This window comes from Bos grunniens, chromosome 7 (genome assembly GCF_055505025.1).
Source record: "Bos grunniens cultivar Pamir isolate PY7600 chromosome 7, Bosgru_T2T1.0, whole genome shotgun sequence".
Lineage (NCBI taxonomy): Eukaryota > Metazoa > Chordata > Mammalia > Artiodactyla > Bovidae > Bos > Bos grunniens.
In genome coordinates, this window is record NC_141171.1 from 11,684,465 (window position 1) to 11,704,760 (window position 20,296).

Sequence of the window (20,296 nt, forward strand, 5' to 3'; positions counted from 1 at the left end):
TTCTCCCCATCCTAGGAGGAGCTCTCAGGCCTGGGGTGGGACCCCGGGTGGGCGCGGGGGTGATTCAACCTGTGTGCTGCGAAGGACGCAACTTCCTCTTGAACAGTGTGCTGTTGTAAACATATTTGAAAACTATTATCAATAAAGTTTTGTTTAAAAAAAAGTGTCGCTAGTGTTCCTGACTTCGGTCACCCACCCACGCACCCCCAGGGGGTTGGAAAGAGAATTTCGGACCCCAGCGTCCAAGCTGATCAGCACCTGGCCTGGAGTCCTTGTAAAGCTGGGTTTAGCTGGAATTCCGCCACTCCCCTCCGCCCTGCTGGAGAAGGGGGCGCCAAACTGCCCTCTGACCCAAGATTAGGGGTCCCCACATTCTGAGGCGCACCCCCTCTGCGTCCAACGAGAGGCCGAAAGGGCGGGAGCTCTAGGGAGACGCTGGGGCCGGCGCGCCGGGAAGCCGAGCGGCGGCGGGGGCGGCCCTGGCAGGGGGGGTATGGGGTGGTGGAGACCGTGCGCGCCCCCCTCCCCGCGCAGGGCCAAGAACGCCCAAGGGGCGCGGAGGCGGCGGTGGTCCGAAGGTCCCTGCGGCGCCGGGCTAGTGCAGTGGCCCGGCCCGCGGGCGGCGAGTTCCCGGTAAGTGCGGTCCCGAGAGCGGAGCGCGCCGGGGAGGCGTGGAGAGGGGGGCTGGGCGCCGGGGACGTCTGGGTCCCGCGCCCAATGGCTGGAGGGCGGCCGAGCACCGCCCGCCCGCCCCGCCCGCCCCCTCTCCCCTCCCCCCGGCGCTCCCCTCCCCCTCCCCCGCCCGCCGCTTTCCCCCGCCCCCGCCCCGGCGCCAACTCCGCGGCGCCTCCTTAAAAAGCGCGCGGGAGTTGTAAGGGGGGGCCGGGGCGAGCCGGAGTGAGCGAGAGCGCAGGGTAAAGGGGGCGGGCGGGGGGCCCGGGCTCCACCTTAAAAGCGGGCGCGTGGGGGTGGGAGGGAGGAAGGCGGGCGGCGGGGAGGAGGGAGGGAGGGAAGGAAGGGGGGCCGGAGTGTCCCGGGCGCAGGGCGCGCGTGCGGCGGCGGCGGCGGCGGCGGGGAGGGGCCGGCCGCGCCGCGCTCCCCTCCTCCCTCCTCGCATCCCCGGCCCCGCGCGCGCCCAGCAGAAGCGGGTCTGTGTGTGCGTGCGTGCGAGTGAGTGAGTGTGTGCATATTTTTTCTCTCTTTTCTTTCTCTCTCACTGTTTTTTCTCTCTCTCTCTCGCTCCCTCTCTCTCTCTCGTTCTTTTTTTTTTTTTTTGCAAAGAAACAGCAGCGCCGCCGCCGCTCCGCCGAGGCGCTGCGCCCCCCGGGGGGGGAGGCGGAGGAGGCGGGCAGCGGCGGAGGGAGGGGTGCCGGGGAGGGGGGCGCCGCGCTGGGAGGGAGGCAGCGCGCACGGTGCAGCCGGGCCGGGCGGGAGGCATGGCGGGGCCCCCGGCCCTACCCCCGCCGGAGACGGCGGCGGCCGCCACCACGGCGGCCGCTGCCTCGTCGTCCGCCGCTTCCCCGCACTACCAAGAGTGGATCCTGGACACCATCGACTCGCTGCGCTCGCGCAAGGCGCGGCCGGACCTGGAGCGCATCTGCCGGATGGTGCGGCGGCGGCACGGCCCGGAGCCGGAGCGCACGCGCGCCGAGCTAGAGAAACTGATCCAGCAACGCGCCGTGCTCCGGGTCAGCTACAAGGGGAGCATCTCGTACCGCAACGCGGCGCGCGTCCAGCCGCCCCGGCGCGGAGCCACCCCGCCGGCCCCGCCGCGCGCCCCCCGCGGGGGCCCCGCTGCCGCCGCCGCGCCGCCGCCCACGCCCGCCCCGCCGCCACCGCCCGCGCCCGTCGCCGCCGCCGCCGCCCCGGCCCGGGCGCCCCGCGCGGCCGCCGCTGCTGCCGCCACAGCGCCCCCCTCGCCCGGCCCCGCGCAACCGGGCCCCCGCGCGCAGCGGGCCGCGCCCCTGGCCGCGCCGCCGCCCGCGCCTGCCGCTCCTCCGGCAGTGGCGCCCCCGGCCGGCCCGCGCCGCGCCCCCCCGCCCGCCGTCGCCGCCCGGGAGCCGCCGCTGCCGCCGGCGCCACAGCCACAGCAGCAGCCGCCGCCGCCGCCGCCGCAGCCACAGCAGCCGCCGGAGGGGGGCGCGGCGCGGGCCGGCGGCCCGGCTCGGCCCGTGAGCCTGCGGGAAGTCGTGCGCTACCTCGGGGGTAGCGGCGGCGCCGGCGGCCGCCTGACCCGCGGCCGCGTGCAGGGTTTGCTAGAAGAGGAGGCGGCGGCTCGGGGCCGCCTGGAGCGCACTCGTCTCGGAGCGCTCGCGCTGCCCCGCGGGGACAGGCCCGGGCGGGTGCCCCCGGCCGCCAGCGCCCGCGCGTCGCGGAGCAAGGTGAGCGCGCCACGGAGGGGGGCGCCGTGCGATGGGCAGGTGCTGGCGAAGTTGGTGGCGGGGCGAGAGTCCCAGGAGGAAGCGGGCCGCGGGCGGCCGGGGCTTTGCGCTTCTTCCCTGCGGGCTCGGCGGGTGGTGACCTTGGCAAGTGACTTGATCTTCGCCAGCCTCAGTTTCCTCCGCTGTAAAACGCGACTTAATAACAGTAGCGACCTCTTGGGGTTGTTGAGCGAGTTTAGTGAGATTTGGCTACTGAGAGCTTTATTAACACAGAGCCTGGCACGGAGTGGATGTGTAAAAGTTAGTCCGTGTTGGTATTAAAGGTGGTGGTGAGGCAGTCCGCTTGGTCCTGGATCCCCGGGTCGGGCCCAGGGCTAGAACAGCTACTGCCCTTACGGGCCTCCTTCTCTTGCACCAGAGGGGTGGAGAAGAGCGAGTGCTTGAGAAGGAAGAGGAGGATGAAGATGACGAAGATGAAGATGATGAAGATGAAGTGTCTGAGGGCTCCGAGGTGCCCGAGGGAGACCGTCCTGCAGGTCCCCAACACCACCAGCTTAATGGCGAGCGCGGCCCTCAGAGTGCCAAGGAGAGGGTCAAGGAGTGGACGCCCTGTGGACCCCACCAGGGCCAGGATGAAGGACGCGGGCCAGCGCCAGGCAGTGGCACCCGTCAAGTGTTCTCCATGGCCGCCATGAATAAGGAAGGGGGATCAGGTAAGGACCCCTCTGGGGGTGGGGAGTGGCTGGTGGGAACGAACCGAGCCCCAAGACAAAACCACAGGCATCTGTTTTTTATTTCCCAGCCTCTGCTGCCACTGGGCCAGACTCCCCATCCCCCGTGCCTTTGCCCCCAGGAAAACCAGCCCTGCCTGGGGCTGATGGGACCCCCTTTGGCTGTCCGTAAGTTACAATGTTTGAGACGCGGGGTGGGGGGTGGGGGTGCTGCCCAGGTATGTGTGACAGAGCCAGGGGAGCGTCAATACTCAACTGGTTTCCTCTGTTCCAACGCAGTTCCGGGCGCAAGGAGAAGCCGGCTGATCCTGTGGAGTGGACGGTGACAGATGTGGTAGAGTACTTCACCGAGGCTGGCTTCCCAGAGCAGGCCACAGCTTTCCAAGAACAGGTGGGTTTCGCCTCCTCAACTTAGCCCCAGGGTTTCAGGGTCTTAGTGGGGGTGTATTCTGACCCTGCTCTCTCTCTACCTTTCTCCTCTGTCCCACCCAGGAAATCGATGGCAAGTCTTTGCTGCTCATGCAACGCACAGACGTGCTGACAGGCCTGTCCATCCGCCTCGGCCCAGCCCTGAAAATCTACGAGCACCACATCAAGGTGCTGCAGCAAGGCCACTTTGAGGAGGACGATCCCGACGGCTTTCTAGGCTGAGCGCCCAGCCTCACACCCCTGCCCCGACCCACTCCAGTCTCCATCTCACCCAAGACCCCCAAGAGTCTGGGAGCTGGACCAGGAACGCCCTCAGGCCTCCTAACAGATTCTAATGAGGGGGCATTCCTACTCACCTTTCCCCCAATATACACGCCTCTGGCCCCCGGGCACATCCTGTACTCCCTGACAAAGGAGTATGGGGTGGAACAGGGCTTATTCCTTTCACCCCAGGAGGCCAACCCCTCCCTGCCCCGGCCAACCCAGTCTAGGACATTTTGGGGGAAGAAAATGGGGGCTTCCCATCTTCCCTAGATCCTCTTCAGTTCAGCCAGATATTTCCTATATCAGTGTTTTATTCTGCCTGTTCATTTTGGTGGGTGGCCTTTCCTCTCTCCCCCACCACCCAGGCCCCTCCACAGTCTGGCCCTGGCCTCCAGCCCCTGGTAGCAGCTGGGAAAGGGGTCCCTGGATCTTCCCTATCCGTCCTCCCCTTTTCTTTCTGTTCATTGTCGCTCCAGCTGGCCGTATTGCTTTTTAATATTGCACCGAAGGTTTTTTAAATAAAATTTTAAAAAAAGAGAGAAGAAGAAAATGGCATGGAGTCCATTTCATGAAAGTAGTCTGGGGAGGAGAAGAGCCACCCCGGCCCCCTAGGAGTCTTCGGTTTAGGACAAAGGTGTATGAGGAGGGAGACTAGGTAGTGAGTGGTGCTGCCTCAGAGCTGGCTGTAATTTTGACAGTAACTGTTCCAGGAGAACAGGATTATTTGTTTCTTCTGCCATCTTTCCTTTCCCAGAATAGTCCCTGGGCACACAGTAGGTGCTCAAATATTTGTTAAGTGACTAGCAGTTAACTCTAGGTTTTATGAGCATTCTCTTGGTTCTCACCCGAGCCCCATGAGACAAAGCTTATTAAAAAAAAAAAAACCACTTTATAGACCTGGCAACTGGCTCATCACTGCAAAGATGCTGGCTCAGTGTCACACAGGGTGGGGTCGGACACCTGTCATTCTTTACCCAGCGTCTTTAAGTATAATTAATGTATTTGGCTTCAGACCTCTGTATCTGATAACCTTTGCATGTTAACAAAGAATCCAGCCTACAACTTGCGGGGCAGAAGCCTGTTCTGGGCCCATGGTAGGGTCTCCAGTCCTCAAGGTCTTTTTCATAAAAGGGACAGGAGGGACTGGGCCATCAGATGAGATCATGAGATGGGAAAATCTTTTCCAAGTGAAGATTTTTATTGTTAGTAATAGTGACAACTACTACATCACAAGAGCCTAGTAAATTTTAATGCAGTTTCTCAATTCCATGAGGTTTTGTTGTTAATACAGATTCCAGGGCCTGGGGGTCAGAGTCAGCGAGCGGGGCGGGGCCTTCCTTGATTTCTATACTTGCAACCCCGGGGGTTTGACGCGTGGTGAAGATCCTCCTCCCTAGGAAACCACCTCCGAGAGTGAAATGCGCTGGCCCCAGGCCGCGCCCCCAGGATACCGCCGCGCCAGCAGCAGCCCAGGTCACCTCCCCCGGAGGCGCACCCCACGGTCAGGTTCCGGGAGCGCGCGTGTGCGCGGGGCGCCGCTGCCGCGCAGCGCGGGCAAGAGCGGCGCGCCCCTCCGGCGTGTTGAAATTCAAATGAGGCGAACTCCTTCCACGCGGCGCCGGCAGGGAGGTCGAGGCTGGGCTGAACTGGAGGAGGAACGCGCTCCCAGGCCAGGCAGGTCTGAGGTACCCTGGGCGGGGTCGAACCCGCGGCCAATGTGAGCAGCGGAGGCTTAAAGAGCTCCGGGGGTCCCCGCCTCTTGCCGCACGATGGCAACAGAACAGTGGTTCGTGGGGCCGCTCCCCGCGGGCTCTGGGGAAACGCCGCCCCGGGACGACTTGGAATCTGGGGCACAGCCCTGCGAAGACCCCTCGTGGTCGCCTCCCCCTGGCGGACCTGGGAACCCACCCGAGGCGGAGCCCGAGAACGGTGTTCAGGGACAGCTGCCCGAGGTCTCCACCTCTACGCCTTCACCGGAGCGTCTGGCCCCAGGCCCCCGGCCCACCCCTCCTCGCCTGCCGTTGGACGCCATGTTCAGCCCCATCACCGAACAGCTCTGCTACCTGCTTAAGAAGGCAGATGATTTCCAGAGCTACTTGCTCTACAGGTGATGCTCGACGGAATCCTAGATTCTACTATGGATGAGAAAGAGGAGGGTTTAACAAAATGGGCGAAATACACTAGGTTTGCATTGGGAGCTAAACGAAGTAAATGACACTAGCTGATTAGCAACCGAAGTTCAGAGTTATGAGAACTGTGTAGAAATTTGGGGTTAGGGAGGGCGGACTATTATGTGGGCTCTTGAGGTTGCCAAACTGCTAGAACTTTTCTCCCATTTTTTAACTGTTGGCTTAAGTTTCGAACCTTGGGCAGGCTAAACAAAACCTATCTGGGCCAGATTTGGCCTGCTGGCTACCAGTGTGAGACCTCAGAGGATAATATGATTCCCAGACCAAGGGAAGGGGGACTGTGATGCTCACAGATCAATGTCCATTGGAATCCCCTGGGAGGATGTTTAAATCCTAGATTTCTGAGCTTCACCCAGGGAACAGGAGTAGGTCAAAGTCAGACGTGGGACTCAGGTGTCTGCATTTTAACAAGTGTTTCACATGTCTTTGATGATGGTGGTCCTGAAAGGTCCTCTGAGAAAGGCCTGACACTGCAGGAGTTTGTTCGTAGTGGGAATCCAGGCCAGGGATACAGGTGGGAGGGGTGAGTAGAATAGGAGAAATTGGTGGGGGAGCCAAGGACTCAGGCAAAGGCCCGCTTCTCCCTTCAGCAGGGACCGAGTGCAGAAGGAACAGTTGGCAAAGGCCATGCCCACCTTCTTGCAGATGTGTGAGCCCTACTTCCTGTACCTGGAGGCAGCTGCTCGGAGCGTGCCCCCCGTCTATGGAGCCCTGCAGGAGCTGATCCGAAAGGGGGTGTGTGTGGAGCAGGTTTCCCAGACCCTGATGCCCCTTTCACATCCCTCAGGCCTGGGGGATGGGGAGGATGCTCCTGGAAGGCCAACTAATCTCATTATGCCCCCTCTTCCATACAGCTGCTGGAGATCTCCCAACAACTCACTCTTCGCCTGGAACAGCTGGTCCTAATGTATGCCTCATTTGGGTTCGTGAACTTGGAGGAGACTGACCCCCTAAGGTAAAAGCATAAGAGATTTGGCTTGGGGTCAGGGGTGGAGGAGCCCAGAGCATAGCCTCATTCCCTACTCTTGAATCTCCTGCCAGCATCTCTTGTTTCTTCTGCGGGAGGTTCACCATCAGTCCTTCCCACGAGGTGTCCATCTTCAGATACTGTGCCCCTGCCGCCTACACCGCCAGCCGCTTCCCCCGATACCTCTATAAGAAGATGCGCTGGAACCTGGAAACCACCCCAGAGCCCAGCAGCCGGGAGCAAGATTCCCACGTGGATTAGTGAGTCCCCTTATCAGAATCCAAGTCCTCCCCCTCGCTATGGGAGAATGCCAGTTTGGGCCACTGAACCACCACCAAAGTGGAAAGCCAAGCAGGAATTCAAGAATCTTTGCAAGGTCATCCTCACCTTAAATATACATACATATATAGATGCCCCCATCAAAATAGAAGTACTTATCTTAAAAAAGTAGGCTGACAGGGAGAAAAGGCCTCAGTATTGTCACATGCCTACCTGAGAACCTGAAGGCACCTTTTAATGAGTTTCCACTTTACCTCTAAAATTAAAGCCCTCAAACAGAAGAACAAGAAACTACTCACTGCTCACTTTTCATTGCTGCCCCTTCCCCTCCCAGCTACTTCCTATGCTATAGAGATACATGGGAAGACACAGGCAAGAGTCCTGCCAATTCCTGCCCCCAGATTCAGAAGCTGTGGTCCATCGGCCGATGGATGCCCCTAGGACCAGCCGAGGATGACCTTTATTCATGGTAGGAGCGAGGGCAATGGTAAGGTGGGTGGGATCTGGAGGGAGGGACAGAAACCAACCAGAGACCATCTGCCTTCCTCAACACTGTTACCATTGATAATAATTAATTTTATTGTGCCCTGAAAAGCGTTTATGCAGACTCATGTAACAACCCACTGAGGTCTATACTACTAGCCCCATTTTACAAAGGAAACAGCTGTTCAGAGAGGTTAAGTTACCTGCCGAAGGACACACAGCTCGTTGAGCAGTCAGCCAGGTCAGGGATAAAATTGCTCAGCCTCCCAGAGCCTTACCCTCTAGGTTTCTCATCAACAAGGAAACCACTTTCCCACCCCCAGCTGAAACAAAGCCTCTTTCAGCCACAGCCTTTCGCTCAAGGGGAGGGGCTCCCGAGTGGCAGGGGACGCTCACGTCCTGGCCTGTCTGTCCCTGGCCCCCAGGATTTTGTGCCCGCAGCCGCCCGGGGACTACCAGCAGCTGCTGACCATCGGCTTCGAGGAGCCGTCGCACATGCTGGCCACCGACCTGCTGGTGCAGATCCTCACGGGCCAGGCGGGCGTGTCTCGGCCCCCAAGCGCCGCCGGGCCCGCGGCGTGGGCCGCGCAGGAGTCTTGAACCTGGAGAGAGGGTGGGAGCTGGAGCTTGACAGTTCCAAACTCCAGAAGAGGGGGTAGGGGAGGGGCTCACTCGTTCTTCTAGTGCGGCTCGGCCTGCCTTCCAAGGGGCCAGGCCGAGCTGGCCCGTCCGCACTGGATCCGGCCCGGCCGCGGAGCCCTGCTTATGAACACACCAGTTTTGTGTTAAATAAAAGAAAGAAAGAGGTCACAGGCTCAGCGTCCACTCGGTGCGCCGCTCCCCTCCCTCCCGGGGAGAGGAGGCCCCGCCCACTCGCTGTGGCCTTCTGGGTAATGTAGTCTTATGGAAACAAAACTGTGGTCCGCCGACTGGCCAACAGGAGCTCAGAGCATGCGTAGGGGGCTGGTACGAAGCAAAAAGGGAAGTAGCGGCTCCTGTCAACAACCGGAACCCAGATAACCGCAAGTTTTGGGTAGCGAGGAAATTCAACGCCCACTGTGAGAAGGAACGCAGGGCTACGCCCACTCGCATGTTTTGACCCGGAAATTATTTCCCTGTACCAAAAAAGACTATATTTCCCGACGTGCCCCAGGAAAGGGCCAGCGATCAGTTTCCTAAGCGCCGAGGTTATATCTTTCTCTTCCAGCTTTTGGGTCACGGCTTGGGCAGGTCGCTGTACCCTCCTGAGGTGTCCGGGGCGCGGGCTGGTGGGAGAGCTGTGAGGCACTCCAACTTGGGAACTCTAAGCTTCACCTTAGCCTTGGACTGAAAAGGAAAACGGGTTGAGAGGTGAACCCGCCTACCTAGAGCTTCAGAGACCAAGTGGTGGAACCTGGACCTGATAGCAACTGGTCACTGGCCAGGGGAGGAGTGTATTTCTTTCGGCTGTCACTCAGCTGCGAGTTACCCACCCCTCTCCCCTTAAGCTAACGGACACCTTTTGATTCCCTCTAGCATTTTCAGAGTTGGAGAACAGACTTGGAGCCCTGCTTACCTAATAGTCCCTGACACATAGTATTATCATGTGTTATGATTATCCCAGTTTACAAATTATAAAAATAGAAACGTGAAGTGAATCATGATTAACCAAAACCCTTGTCTTTTTGGAGTGGGAGTAGAGGCTTCTGGTGACAATTTCTGACTGCACCAAGGATTTTTTAGTCCACAACCCAGGAGTTTGAATGAGCTCAAACGGGTTCTGAAGTTCCCTAATACTGAGTCAAGGCCCTTCTGAGTTCACCACCACCACTGTTTAGACTCCGTTCAGTTCAGTCACTCAGTCATGTCCAACTCTTTGCGACCCCATGAATTGCAGCACGCCAGGCCTCCCTGTTGGAGAAGGCAATGGCACCCCACTCCAGTACTGTTGCCTGGAAAATCCTATGGACGGAGGAGCCTGGTAGGCTGCAGTCCATGGGGTCGCTAAGAGTCAGACACGACTGAGCGACCTCACTTTCACCTTCCACTTTCATGCATTGGAGAAGGAAATGGCAACCACTCCAGTGTTCTTGCCTGGAGAGTACCATGGACAGGGGAGCCTGGTGGGCTGCAGTCCGTGGGGTCACACAGAGTCGGACACGACTGAAGCGACGCAGCAGCAGCAGCAGGCCTCCCTGTCCATCACCAACTCATGTAGCCTACCCAAACTCATGTCCATTGAGTCGGTGATGCCATCCAACCATCTCATCCTCTGTCATCCCCTTCTCCTGCCCTCAATCTTTCCCAGGATCAGGGTCTTTTCAAATGAGTCAGCTCTTCGCATCAGGTGGCCAAAGTATTGGAGTTTCAGCTTCAACATCAGTCCTTCCAATGAACACCCAGGAGTGATCTCCTTTAGGATGGACTGGTTGGATCTCCTTGCAGTCCAAGGGACTCTCAAGAGTCTTCTCCAACACCACAGTTCAAAAGCATCAATTCTTCGGCGCTCAGCTTTCTTTATAGTCCAACTCTCACATCCATACGTGACTACTGGAAAACTGTTTAGACTAGTCCAGTCCAATAGAAATTTGAGCCACAGATGCAAGTCACCTATGTAATTGCAAATTTTTAAGAGCTATATTAAAAGAATAAAGAGGTCAGACTTTTAGTGATATTTTTATTTAACCCCAGATATCCAAAATATTTTTGCAATATCAATGTAAGAAATTGAGGTATCCCCCTTTTTTTGCACTAGGTTTTTGAAATCTGTATATTTTGCACTTACAACACATCTCAATTTGGACTAGCCACATGCAGCTTTAATTTGTCTTCCCTTAAGACAAATCCACAGGCCACTTAAAACTAGATTTCTGGTGGGTGGTGGCAGTCCTGGGAGAAGGAAACAGGTTTGATTTCCTGGGTCCTATTGGTGAGGAGGGAAGCCCTGGTGGCTCAGTGATAAAGAACCTGCCTGCCAGTGCAGGAAATGGGGGGGTGGGGTTTCCATCCCTGAGTGGGTTAGATCTTCTGGAAAAGGAAATGGCAACCCACTCCAGTAGTCTTGCCTGAGAAAATCCCATGGACAGATGAGCCTGGTGGGATGTATAGTCCATAGGGTTGTAAAAAAGTCGGGCACAACTTAGTGACTAAGCAACCAGTAGTTGCTCAGGAACTGTCTACACCCATGATTCTCTAACTTTAGAATCACTGGAGGGTTTGATCACTAAGTCTGGGATGGAACTTTTTTCTTAAAGATCCCAAGTGATGCTGATGTTGCTTGTCCAGACACCACACTTTGAGCCTGTTTCAACCTATATCGAGCCTACATTGACCTGGTGGCTCTCAAACCTGGCTCCATGTTAGAAACACCTGAGGAGCTTTATTGATGCCAAAGCCTCTATCAGAATCTGATTTACTTGACATAAGCATGCCTCAGGTAACTTTAATATGCAAAAAAGTTCATGAACCCAGGTCTGTACTTAAGTTCTGTCAACTCGACATACTTAGCTCTTAGCTCCTCTGCAGGGGATTAAGAACAGGTTCTTGGTGTTTCCATTTTCCACCTTGGCAGTGCTGGCTCTGAACTGTGGTGTGGAAGGCTTGAGAGTTCCTCGAACTGCAAGGAGATCAAACCAGTCAATCCTAAAGGAAATCAATCCTGAATATTCATTGGAAGGACTGATGCTCCAATCCTTAGCCCCCTGATGCAAAGAGCTGGCTCATTAGAAAAGATTCCGATGCTGGGAAAGATTGAAGGCAGGAGAAGGGGACAAGAGAGGACGAGATGATTGGATGGCATCACCAACTCAATGGACATGAGTTTGAGCAAGCTCAAGGAGATGGTGAAGGACAGGGAAGCCTGGTGTGCTGCAGTCCATAGGGTTGCAAAGAGTCAGAGATGATTGAGCAACTGAACAATAAATGCTGGCTCCTTCTTGCCTTTCTCTCCATTCCTCCCAGAGTCATGGTCAAGCATGTGGTCAGTGTGCTGATGATGGGGTCGGGGTGGGTCTTTGGGCTGAGCTACTGTTGGGGTGCAATGCTGTGTGAGCTAGACCCAGGCATAAATCCAGGAGTTTAAACAATGATTCTAAAACAGTCTTTTCTGGATTTCAGCGCACCTCTAAGAATTTGATACATTAAAACTGCAGAATATACTGCACTGATGCAGCTTTACAGCTTATCTTGAACCCAATTGGGGGGGCCTTGGACCCCTTGTCTTAGGACCAAGGGAAGTTAAGGAGGGCTTGCCAACTGAGCCACACATCCTATTGCAACAGGTATTGTTTGCTGTCTGCTCCTGCTGCTGCTGCTAAGTCGCTTCAGTCATGTCCGACTCTGTGCAACCCCATAGACGGCAGCCCACCAGGCTCCCCCACCCCTGGGATTCTCCAGGCAAGAACACTGGAGTGGGTTGCCATTGCCTTCTCCAATGCATGAAAGTGAAAAGTGAATGTGAGGTCACTCAGTCATGTCCGACTCCTAGAGACCCCATGGACTGCAGCCTACCAGGCTCCTCCGTCCATGGGATTTTCCAGGCAAGAGTACTGGAGTGGGGTGCCATTGCCTTCTCTGTGTCTGCTCCTACCTCCCACCAATTAAAGTTTTCTAAATAGTCACAATTATTTAAAGTTCAGTAGATTTCTCTTTTAAAGATGCTTTCCAGTTACTTTGGGGCTTTTTGGGTTTTTTTGTTTTGTTTTGTTTTGTTTTAGATTTTTTGGCTGCACCACAGGGGTTGTGGGATCTTAGTTCCCAAACCTGGGATTGAATGAGGGCCTTCCTTCTGCAGCGAAATCATGAAGTCCTAACCACTGGACTGCCAGGGAATTCCCTCCAGTTGCTTTTGGAAACCAGAGAATTGACACCACTCACACTTTGAGCTCACTCACTCAAAGCACTGGTGATACAGAGGAACCCCTACCTCCTTCCTGTTGAAACAAGGTCTTTGTTTTACAGCACACCTTCTCTCTTTTAATATCTGTCTGGGGTCTGTAAGGGCTTCCCTGGTGGCTAAGACAGTAAAGAATCTGCGTGCAATTTTGGAGACCTGGGTTCCGTCCCTGGGTTGGGAGGCAACTGACTCAGTATTCTTGCCTGGAGAATTCCATGGACTGAGGAGCCTGGCGAGCTACAGTTCATGGGATCTCAAAGAGTCAGAAACGACTGAGCAGCTAACACACACACGCTGGGGTCTGTAAGCGTGTGAGGTTTACAATTGCTAGGCAGATTATAAATGGCCTTACATGCCCTGCTAAGGAGCTTGAACTACCAACACCACTTTTTTTTTTTTTGATAGCTATTGTTTATATTCCCAGGACGGGAACAACCTCTTATCACTTCTGTCTAGCCAGCACCATGCGCGGGGCACGTCGTTTGGCACCAATAAAAGTTGACGAAATCTAGAGAGGGAGGGCATGAGTTCGTTTGTCCCAAAGCCGCAGTTCGCACCCGCATCGCTAGGGGGCACTAGGACCCCGGCAGGGCCAGGGGAGACCAGAGGCCACGGAACCCGGCGACAAGGGGACATTCTGCATTCCGGCTGGCGTCTCCCGTGTGTCTCAGGCCTTCCTCGTCTCGCCGCGCTCCTGCCCCACCCCAGGAGAAGAGAACCCAGAAGAAAACAGCCTGCACTGTCCAGAAAGAAAGGGCTTTATTGGGGAGTAGGCCCAGCCGAGGATCCCTGTCCTCTAACAGACAAGGCCAGAAGGAGAGGCTAAGTGGCGTTTGCAGTTAGGCGCAGAAGGGCTGGGCAGTTTTACTAGCAGGGTGGTGGCGGAGGTGTTTCCCAATGGGGACTAACAGTTTTATAGAAGATTCTGGTCAGTTTCACAAAGTCATGTTCAAGGATGCTGATCGATTGCGTCTTCCCCGGCACAGACCTGTGGCCCTTCTCCAGGCCTTCCGCGGATCCGGAGGGCACTCCTGGGCGCCCGGGCCTGAGGGTCTGCCGGGCATGTTACTTTCCTCTGGGGACCCCAAAGGGCCGGAACCTCAAGGCTCCTCCTGCCAGGGGGAAGGGCCAGACCAAAGGCAAATCTTAGCGGCGCACGCACCGCAAATGGGGACACCCAGGCGCCGGATGGGGCAGTATGGGCCCCACGACCACCGCCTCCTTCTCACCCGCGGGCCACGCCCGGGACTTTGGGTCCTAGCCCGATGACTTCCCCGGGAGCCCTTTCGCTAGCCCAGTTTTCTCCCATGCAGAGGGCTGGGGTAAGGGCAGGAGGGGAAAGGGGTTCCCACCTGTTCCAGACCATTCTCCGAAGCCTTTCTGCGAGGAGGCCAGATCACCGCCAGCTTTCCGTCGCCCCTGCTCACTGCGGAAGAAGGGGCGCTCAGCTGGGATTGCCCCCCCTCCACGCCTTAGCAGCAGGAGGCAGCCAGGACGAAGGAGAGCGGCCGCGCCCCTTAAACACACACAGGCGTTCACTCCCCTCCTCCCCACGGAGGCCTCCGTCCCGAGGGAGGAGGGAGGAACCCCAGGGATGGGGAAGGCGAACAAACTCAGAGTGAGGAGGGAGGAATCAGAAAATTCAGAGGGGGAGATCCAGGTGTGCCAGAACGCAGGGAGGGTCCCTGGGAACCCGACAAAGACATCTAAGATCCTCCTCCCTTCCCCCACCACAAGCCTAGGTGGGGTGTGTCTGGGACTCCGACGAGGGTGGGGGTGGAGCATAGGGGAAGGTCAGTCCAGAAAGGGTGGGCAGAGAGAGGAGAGTCGAGAGGGGTGTCCGGGGAGTTTGGGATCCAGGAAGGGGGACCCTGAGGATTAGAGGACCATTGGAGTTGGGGAGTCGGTGAAAGTGGCTGGAGCCCTGGGAATCCCCAGCGCTGGGACGCCGGTGGCTTACCCGTTAGGCTGGGCGCGGGCTCCTTGAACTCGGCGGTGCCGTAGAGGCTCAGCCGCTGGCGCTGCAGCTCCCGCTCGCGCTCATTCACCTCGCGCACCTCCTGCTCCAGCAGCGACTGTGCGATGGGCGGCGGGGCGCGAGGCAGCACCGGACACCGGCCCTGTACGACTGAATGCGGCCGGCCTCCGGGCTCGGGCAGCCGCTGCGTGTCTGCGCTGTCCTCCGCCGCGGGTGAGGAGGAGCACCCGCCAGCAGCCTCGAAGAAGCGCTTGAGCTCGCCCAGCGGCTGCGGCGGCGGCCGGGTTCTCTGCTTTGGGACCTCGGGGCGCGCCAGCGCCGCCTGCCGATAGGCCTCCCGCTCGATGTCTCGCTGCATCTGAGCGCCCGCCCGAGCGCGCTCCAAAGCGCGCGGGAGCGCGGGGCTAGGGCCCGGCAGGCTGAGCACCGGCCGCACGCGCAGTTCGACGAGTTCACTGCCCGCGCGACCTGGGCTCAGGCCCCGGCTCCGGCGCAAGCTTTCCTCGCGTTCGCAGCTGCGGCGAATTTCGCGCTCGATGGGCGTCTCCATGAGTGGCTCCTCTAAGGGATGTTATGGGGTCTCCGAACGCAACTGGAGGGCTTCCGAGTTCGACTCAAAGAAGGTTTCCGGACCTTGAGAGAGACACTGCTCCAGGAGCCCCGTGCCTGGCGCTTCAGACGGTTCAGGGTCGTCGCTTCCTTGCCCAGGACTCTCAAAGCCCCCAGCTGCGGTCCGGCCCAGGACGTTCTGCAACCTGCCTCGCTGATGGTCCGAGGACTTCCCTCTCTTGCTCGGGGGTCTCCGCTCCCTGGTCTGGGGAGGGCACGGGGACGTCGGTATTCAGCTCTGCGGCGGGCTTGGGAATTTCGCTATCTAAGCCGGGGGGTTCAGGCCCACGCGCTTCGGACGACCCCAGGGCTCCGTTCTGCCGCCCAGGGGCCTAGGTGTCCAGGGTTGGGAGCAGCTCGGGAGCCTTAGCTCCCAGCGCTGGAGTTTTGATGCCCAGAGCTGGGACACCCTGCCCTGCGCAGCACCTGTGGTTGCAATTGCCGTCCGCGGGTTCCAAGGCGTCGCCCGCACGGGCCACTTCTCTGACCCGCCCCTGGCCTCCAAGAACTGCCCTCGGGGGCAGGGCCGGGCCCCGCCCCCTGCACCTGCCGGCCGGACACGGGGCCCCGCCCTAGCCCCGCCCCCTAGAGGGGGGCGCCTCAGCTGGGCACTGGGTTTGGTCCACTGACGCGCCTGTCAGCTCGGGGCATTGGATGTTTTAGAAGAGAGCTTCCCTAGACCTAGCCTGCTACCTGGGGGCGCCAGTCTAGATGCAGTGTTCACTCAGTGGGCGCCACCTTGGCACCTTTTCGGGCTCACGTCCCCGGCATTACCAGGGGGCTTGGTTCCCACCCAGCTGCACGCCTGGCTGAACCTCTGAACCACTGTCTTCTGGTGGGGTGTCCTCCGGAACCATCTTTCCGGGGCCTGGCCTGGCCCGCCAATCCTGTGTCAGCCGGCTGGCAGCCACACCAACGGGCTCCGGCTGTCCTTTGAAGTTCCACCCCTGCAGCGCACAGTTCGGGCTGGAGGGGGCGCCAGGAACCGCCTCTCCGCCCGCCCCAGTCTGTCTCCCAATGCCTCGGCTCACACTTCCGAGCCGAGCGCCAGGCCCATAGGGCACTTCCCCTCACCCCACCCGGAAAAGTTCGCGAGCCGGCCGCTGCCAAGCGCACTCCCAGACCGAGGGACGAGGCAGGCAGGCACACACAGCGCGTCCAGGACCCAGAAGTGCGGCTGAGGTTGGAAAGGCGGTCACCTTGGGACCAGGCGACTGGGAGACCCAGAGAAGTATCCAGGCTTGTGGGGGAAGTAGCTCCCTCCAGCTGGGGCAAGATTGTGGTGTTCTTGGCCAGGATTGATGCCAGGAACAGGCGACCTACTCCCAGGGACATCATTTTCCACTCTCTTCCACTGGCTTTCGCCAAAACCTGCCTCCACCCCTCCCCCTCCATTTTGGGATGACCAGTGAAAAAGATAGTTACCTGAAGAAAGGAGGGGGCGGCTACACAGTCTCAGGAGTGCCAATAATCCCCCAACTCTCTGCCTACTCTGGTGACTCCCTTTTCCATCCACCCTCTCACTCCACTCTCTCCTGGATCCCAATCTCAAGCAGCTACCCTCCTCCCTCTGACTCTATTGGCCCAATTAGAATTGGGCCCACCTGGGTTCCATCCCACTGAGAACCTGAGCTAAGTGTCAGCCTTCTCCAAGACTCAGTTCCTTTATCTGTAAAATGGGGATGGCAGTACTTACCCCTTTGGGAGGTGATGATGATGAAAACTCTACTTCTGGAATGAGTTGTCTCTACAGTGGACTCTCCACTCATCACCTCCTGTTCCTCTTCTTCCCTGATGGCTCAGTGGTAAAGAATCCGCCTGCAATGCAGGAGACACGGGTTCAACCCTTGGGTCAGGCAGATCTCCTGGAGGAGCAAATAGCAACCCACTCCAGTATTCTTGCCTGAAAAATACCCATGGACATAGGAGCCTGGCGGGATAGCATCCAAAGAGTCACAGAGTCAAAAACGACTTCACATGAGTATGTGCATCTCTCTCCTAGCCATGCATACTGTGCTCTTGGTTCCACCACACCACTGACCCTTCTCTGTCCAAGGACCTCCTTGACCTCCATTTACCAGACCTGGTCACTGGCTTTTCCCTGAGTTCCTTACCACTAGCTCCTTAGTCTTGGAGAATGGTACCCACTTATGGTTTATCCTCTAACCTCTCAGGTGCCTCTTTTCAGACTTCTGGTTCACCTGCATCAGTGGGGTTCTTTCCCCTCTGGCTTCCATTGGGTTTGGCTGATGGGAGAGAGGAGAATGAGAGATCAGGATGTTTATCCCATATGTTCTTCCTCCAAGCTTTGTTGGCTGTGTCCCTCCACTGCCGGCAGCAGCTCCAAACAGCTCTCTCTCCAGGGCTATGGGGTGGTAAGAGCTCCCAGCTGATGCCAACCCAGCAAGTGCACTATGCCTTGTTTATTTCCTTCTATTGAGTTCTGATCAATTACTCAGTTTAAGTATACAATCTCTTTCCTGCCAACACTCAGACCTTGACAAACTCCAATTTCACACTTTAAACACCATCTCTATGCAGATGTCTCCCAAATTTATATCTCTAGCTCTAATTTCTCCTCTGAGTTTTAACTCATATCCAACTGTCCCCAGTCTAATATATAGGTCAAACTGAACACTTTCAAAACTGAATTCTTGGTCTCCCCACCAACTCTACTTCTCTTTACTACATACAGCAACTCACGCATTCTGTTTTTTATGTCCCAAAATGTAGAACTCAGCCTCAATTTCTTTTTTTTCCCTACCCACCCCCAGTTCATTCATATATTGGATTGCTGTTTGCTCTGCCTCCAACACATATTCTGAAGTCATCCCCTTCTCTCCACCCTGTTCCCAGCCATTCATTGCCCTCCGATATCTCTCCACCAAACTTAGGAGAAAAATCCAAATTTCCTACCCTGGCTCAAAACCCCTTCCCACTTCTCAGATCTCATCTCCTGACACCCTCTCCCTTGATCCCTCCTCCGTTTGAACCTTTATGCTTTCCTCAAACTCTGCGATTGCATTCCCACCCCAGGGCCTTTGTACTGGCCTTTCTGTCTGCTTGGAATGACTCAGCATATGGGTGGGTTCTGCTATTCAGATGTCACTTGATTCAGATGTCACTGCTTCAGAGAAGTGGTCTCTGATCACCCAGCCTACCTCAAACACAGCTCTTCTCTGTAACTCTATCCCTGCCTTTTTTATTTTTTGTAATTCACCCAGTACTACAGTTGGGCTTCCCTTGTGGCTCAGACGGTAGAGAATCTGCCTACAATGCAGGAGAACCAGGTTTGATCCATGAGTTGGGAAGATCCTCGGGAAAAGGGAATGGCTACCTACTCCAGTATTCTTGCCTGGAGGATGCCATGGACAAAGGAGCCTGGTGTGCTACAGTCCATGGGATCACAAAGAGTTGGACACGACTGAGCGACTAACACTTTCACAATACTCTAGTTATCATCAATTACCTTTGTTTCTTTATTTGTATATTATCTATCTCTGCCTGCCCCCGACCTCAGCTGGAGAGTGAGTGGTATTAACAGCATTTTCTGTCTGTCGTGTTTACCCAGCTCTCTCACGCCTAGAACAGTGCCTAACACATAACACTTACCAAAGAATGTTCCCAAAATTGGGAACAAAGAAACAGACTTGGAAGTTGCCATTGAGTTTAGGAGACAGACACAATTATAAACAGAACAATCTTGCCTCAAGGTGGAACCCAGGACAAGAGTATAAAGAGAAGCCTATATAAGTGTTGATCTAAATAGCTAACCGGAGAAGGCAATGGCACCCCACTCCAGTACTCTTGCCTGGAAAATCCCATGGACGGAGGAGCCTGGTAGGCTGCAGTCCATGGGGTCGCTGAGGGTCAGACACGACTGAGCGACTTCACTTTCACTTTTCACTTTCATGCATTGGAGAAGGCAATGGCAACCCACTCCAGTGTTCTTACCTGGAGAATCCCAAGGACCGGGGAGCCTGGTGGGCTCCTGTCTATGGGGTCGCACAGAGTCGGACACGACTGAAGCGACTTAGTAGTAGTAGTAGTAAATAGCTAACAGTTATAAAATCAAGCTACAAGCAATGAAGTAAAATACAAACTCTCCTCCAAAAGGTGCTGCTGCTGCTGCTAAGTCGCTTCAGTCGTGTCCGACTCTGTGGGACCCCATAGACGGCAGCCCACTAGGCTCCTCTGTCCCTGGGATTCTCCAGGCAAGAATAGTGGAGTGGGTTGCCATTTCCTTCTGGGAACAACCCAAATGTCCATCAACAAATGAATAGATAAGCAAAATGTGATCCATTCATACAATGGAATATTATTCAGCCATGAAAAAGGAATGAAGCACTGATTCAGGCTAACATATGGATGAACCTTGAAAACGTTATGGAGAAGGGAATGGCAACCCACCCAGTATTCTTGCCTGGGAAACCCCATGTACAGAGGAGCCTAGTGGGCTACAGTACATAGGGTCACGAAGAGTCAGACCCTACTCAGCAACTCACACTTTCTCTTTTGAAAAAATTATGCTCAGTGAAAGAAGCCAGACAGAACAGGCCACATATTGTATTATTTATTGTATTATTTCACTGATTTAAAAAAATGTCCAGAATAGGTAAATCTATAGAGACAGATGCAGATCAGAGGTTGCCAGGGTCTTAGGGAAGGCGTGTCTGTTTAATGGGTACAGAATTTCCTCTTGGGGTAATGAAAAGGTTCTGGACCTAGACAGTGGCCAGTTGTACAACATTGTGAATGTACTAAATGCTACCAATGGTAAATTTTGTTTTGTGTATTTTACTACAACTAAAAGATAATTTTTAAAAATGTGTTCTCTAATGTCTATTATGGCAAATAAGCTTTTATTTAAAAAAAAAATTTGGCTGACTTGGGTCTTAGTTGTGGCACAAGAGATCTTCGTGCCTCACGTGGGATCTTTCGTTGTGGCGTGTGGGCTTAGTTGCCCCACAGCATGTGAAATCTTAGTTTCCAGGCCAGGAATCAAACTCATGTCCCCGTCATGGCAATGCAGGGGGTTCTTAACCACTGAACCACCATGGAAGTCCCCCAGATATGCTTTTAGGAGGATCTATTGGGTTCGCCAAAAAGTTCA

At 56.2% G+C, this 20,296-nt stretch overlaps 3 protein-coding genes across 10 annotated transcripts; 2 read left to right on the forward strand and 1 right to left on the reverse strand.

Moving 5' to 3' along the window:
* The first annotated feature begins 1,191 nt into the window (after positions 1 to 1,191).
* On the forward strand, positions 1,192 to 4,355 carry SAMD1 (sterile alpha motif domain containing 1). 2 transcript variants are annotated; one of them, XM_086408858.1, is made up of 5 exons: positions 1,192 to 2,381; positions 2,800 to 3,094; positions 3,184 to 3,280; positions 3,392 to 3,503; positions 3,605 to 4,355. In XM_086408858.1, the coding sequence occupies exons 1-5, from the start codon at positions 1,437 to 1,439 to the stop codon at positions 3,761 to 3,763; spliced, it is 1,608 nt and encodes a 535-aa protein (XP_086264984.1). In that variant the 5' UTR covers positions 1,192 to 1,436; the 3' UTR covers positions 3,764 to 4,355. The 2 variants fall into 2 exon arrangements, 1 of the variants encoding a protein (XP_086264984.1); XR_015166632.1 differs by having other exon boundaries at positions 1,294 to 2,381; positions 3,162 to 3,280.
* A 688-nt stretch (positions 4,356 to 5,043) lies between these two features.
* On the forward strand, positions 5,044 to 8,531 carry C7H19orf67 (chromosome 7 C19orf67 homolog). 5 transcript variants are annotated; one of them, XM_086408859.1, is made up of 6 exons: positions 5,044 to 5,912; positions 6,585 to 6,729; positions 6,849 to 6,949; positions 7,036 to 7,221; positions 7,575 to 7,709; positions 8,149 to 8,531. In XM_086408859.1, exons 1-6 carry the CDS (start codon positions 5,575 to 5,577, stop codon positions 8,321 to 8,323), a joined length of 1,080 nt encoding a protein of 359 aa, XP_086264985.1. In that variant the 5' UTR covers positions 5,044 to 5,574; the 3' UTR covers positions 8,324 to 8,531. The 5 variants fall into 5 exon arrangements, with proteins under 5 accessions (XP_086264985.1, XP_086264986.1, XP_086264987.1 ...); XM_086408860.1 differs by having other exon boundaries at positions 6,588 to 6,729; XM_086408861.1 differs by lacking the exon at positions 7,575 to 7,709.
* Positions 8,532 to 11,190: 2,659 nt separating this feature from the next.
* Positions 11,191 to 16,996, reverse strand: MISP3 (MISP family member 3). Of its 3 annotated transcripts, none has more exons than XM_086408867.1 (4): positions 14,557 to 15,272; positions 13,949 to 14,022; position 12,578; positions 11,191 to 11,318 (listed from the first exon to the last, which is right to left on the reverse strand). In XM_086408867.1, exons 1-4 carry the CDS (start codon positions 15,122 to 15,124, stop codon positions 11,206 to 11,208), a joined length of 756 nt encoding a protein of 251 aa, XP_086264993.1. In that variant the 5' UTR covers positions 15,125 to 15,272; the 3' UTR covers positions 11,191 to 11,205. The 3 variants fall into 3 exon arrangements, with proteins under 3 accessions (XP_086264993.1, XP_086264992.1, XP_086264991.1); XM_086408866.1 differs by lacking the exons at positions 11,191 to 11,318; position 12,578 and adding exons at positions 13,337 to 13,708; positions 16,880 to 16,996 and having other exon boundaries at positions 14,557 to 15,388; XM_086408865.1 differs by lacking the exons at positions 11,191 to 11,318; position 12,578 and adding an exon at positions 13,337 to 13,708 and having other exon boundaries at positions 14,557 to 15,755.
* Between the last annotated feature and the right edge of the window lie 3,300 nt (positions 16,997 to 20,296).

What these genes read in the sequence shown, in the direction of transcription:
- SAMD1 (XM_086408858.1), top strand. Translation starts at nt 1,437, where the DNA reads ATGGCGGGGCCCCCGGCCCTACCCCCGCCGGAGACGGCGGCGGCCGCC. An exon ending in CCCGCGCGTCGCGGAGCAAG is followed by an intron (nt 2,382 to 2,799) that starts GTGAGCGCGCCA and finishes CTCTTGCACCAG; the next exon opens with AGGGGTGGAGAAGAGCGAGT. An exon ending in GGGACCCCCTTTGGCTGTCC is followed by an intron (nt 3,281 to 3,391) that starts GTAAGTTACAAT and finishes GTTCCAACGCAG; the next exon opens with TTCCGGGCGCAAGGAGAAGC.
- C7H19orf67 (XM_086408859.1), top strand. Translation starts at nt 5,575, where the DNA reads ATGGCAACAGAACAGTGGTTCGTGGGGCCGCTCCCCGCGGGCTCTGGG. An exon ending in CAGAGCTACTTGCTCTACAG is followed by an intron (nt 5,913 to 6,584) that starts GTGATGCTCGAC and finishes TTCTCCCTTCAG; the next exon opens with CAGGGACCGAGTGCAGAAGG. An exon ending in CAAGATTCCCACGTGGATTA is followed by an intron (nt 7,222 to 7,574) that starts GTGAGTCCCCTT and finishes TTCCCCTCCCAG; the next exon opens with CTACTTCCTATGCTATAGAG.
- MISP3 (XM_086408867.1), bottom strand. Translation starts at nt 15,124, where the DNA reads ATGGAGACGCCCATCGAGCGCGAAATTCGCCGCAGCTGCGAACGCGAG. An exon ending in GCCCGCGCCCAGCCTAACGG is followed by an intron (nt 14,023 to 14,556) that starts GTAAGCCACCGG and finishes CTTCTTCCGCAG; the next exon opens with TGAGCAGGGGCGACGGAAAG.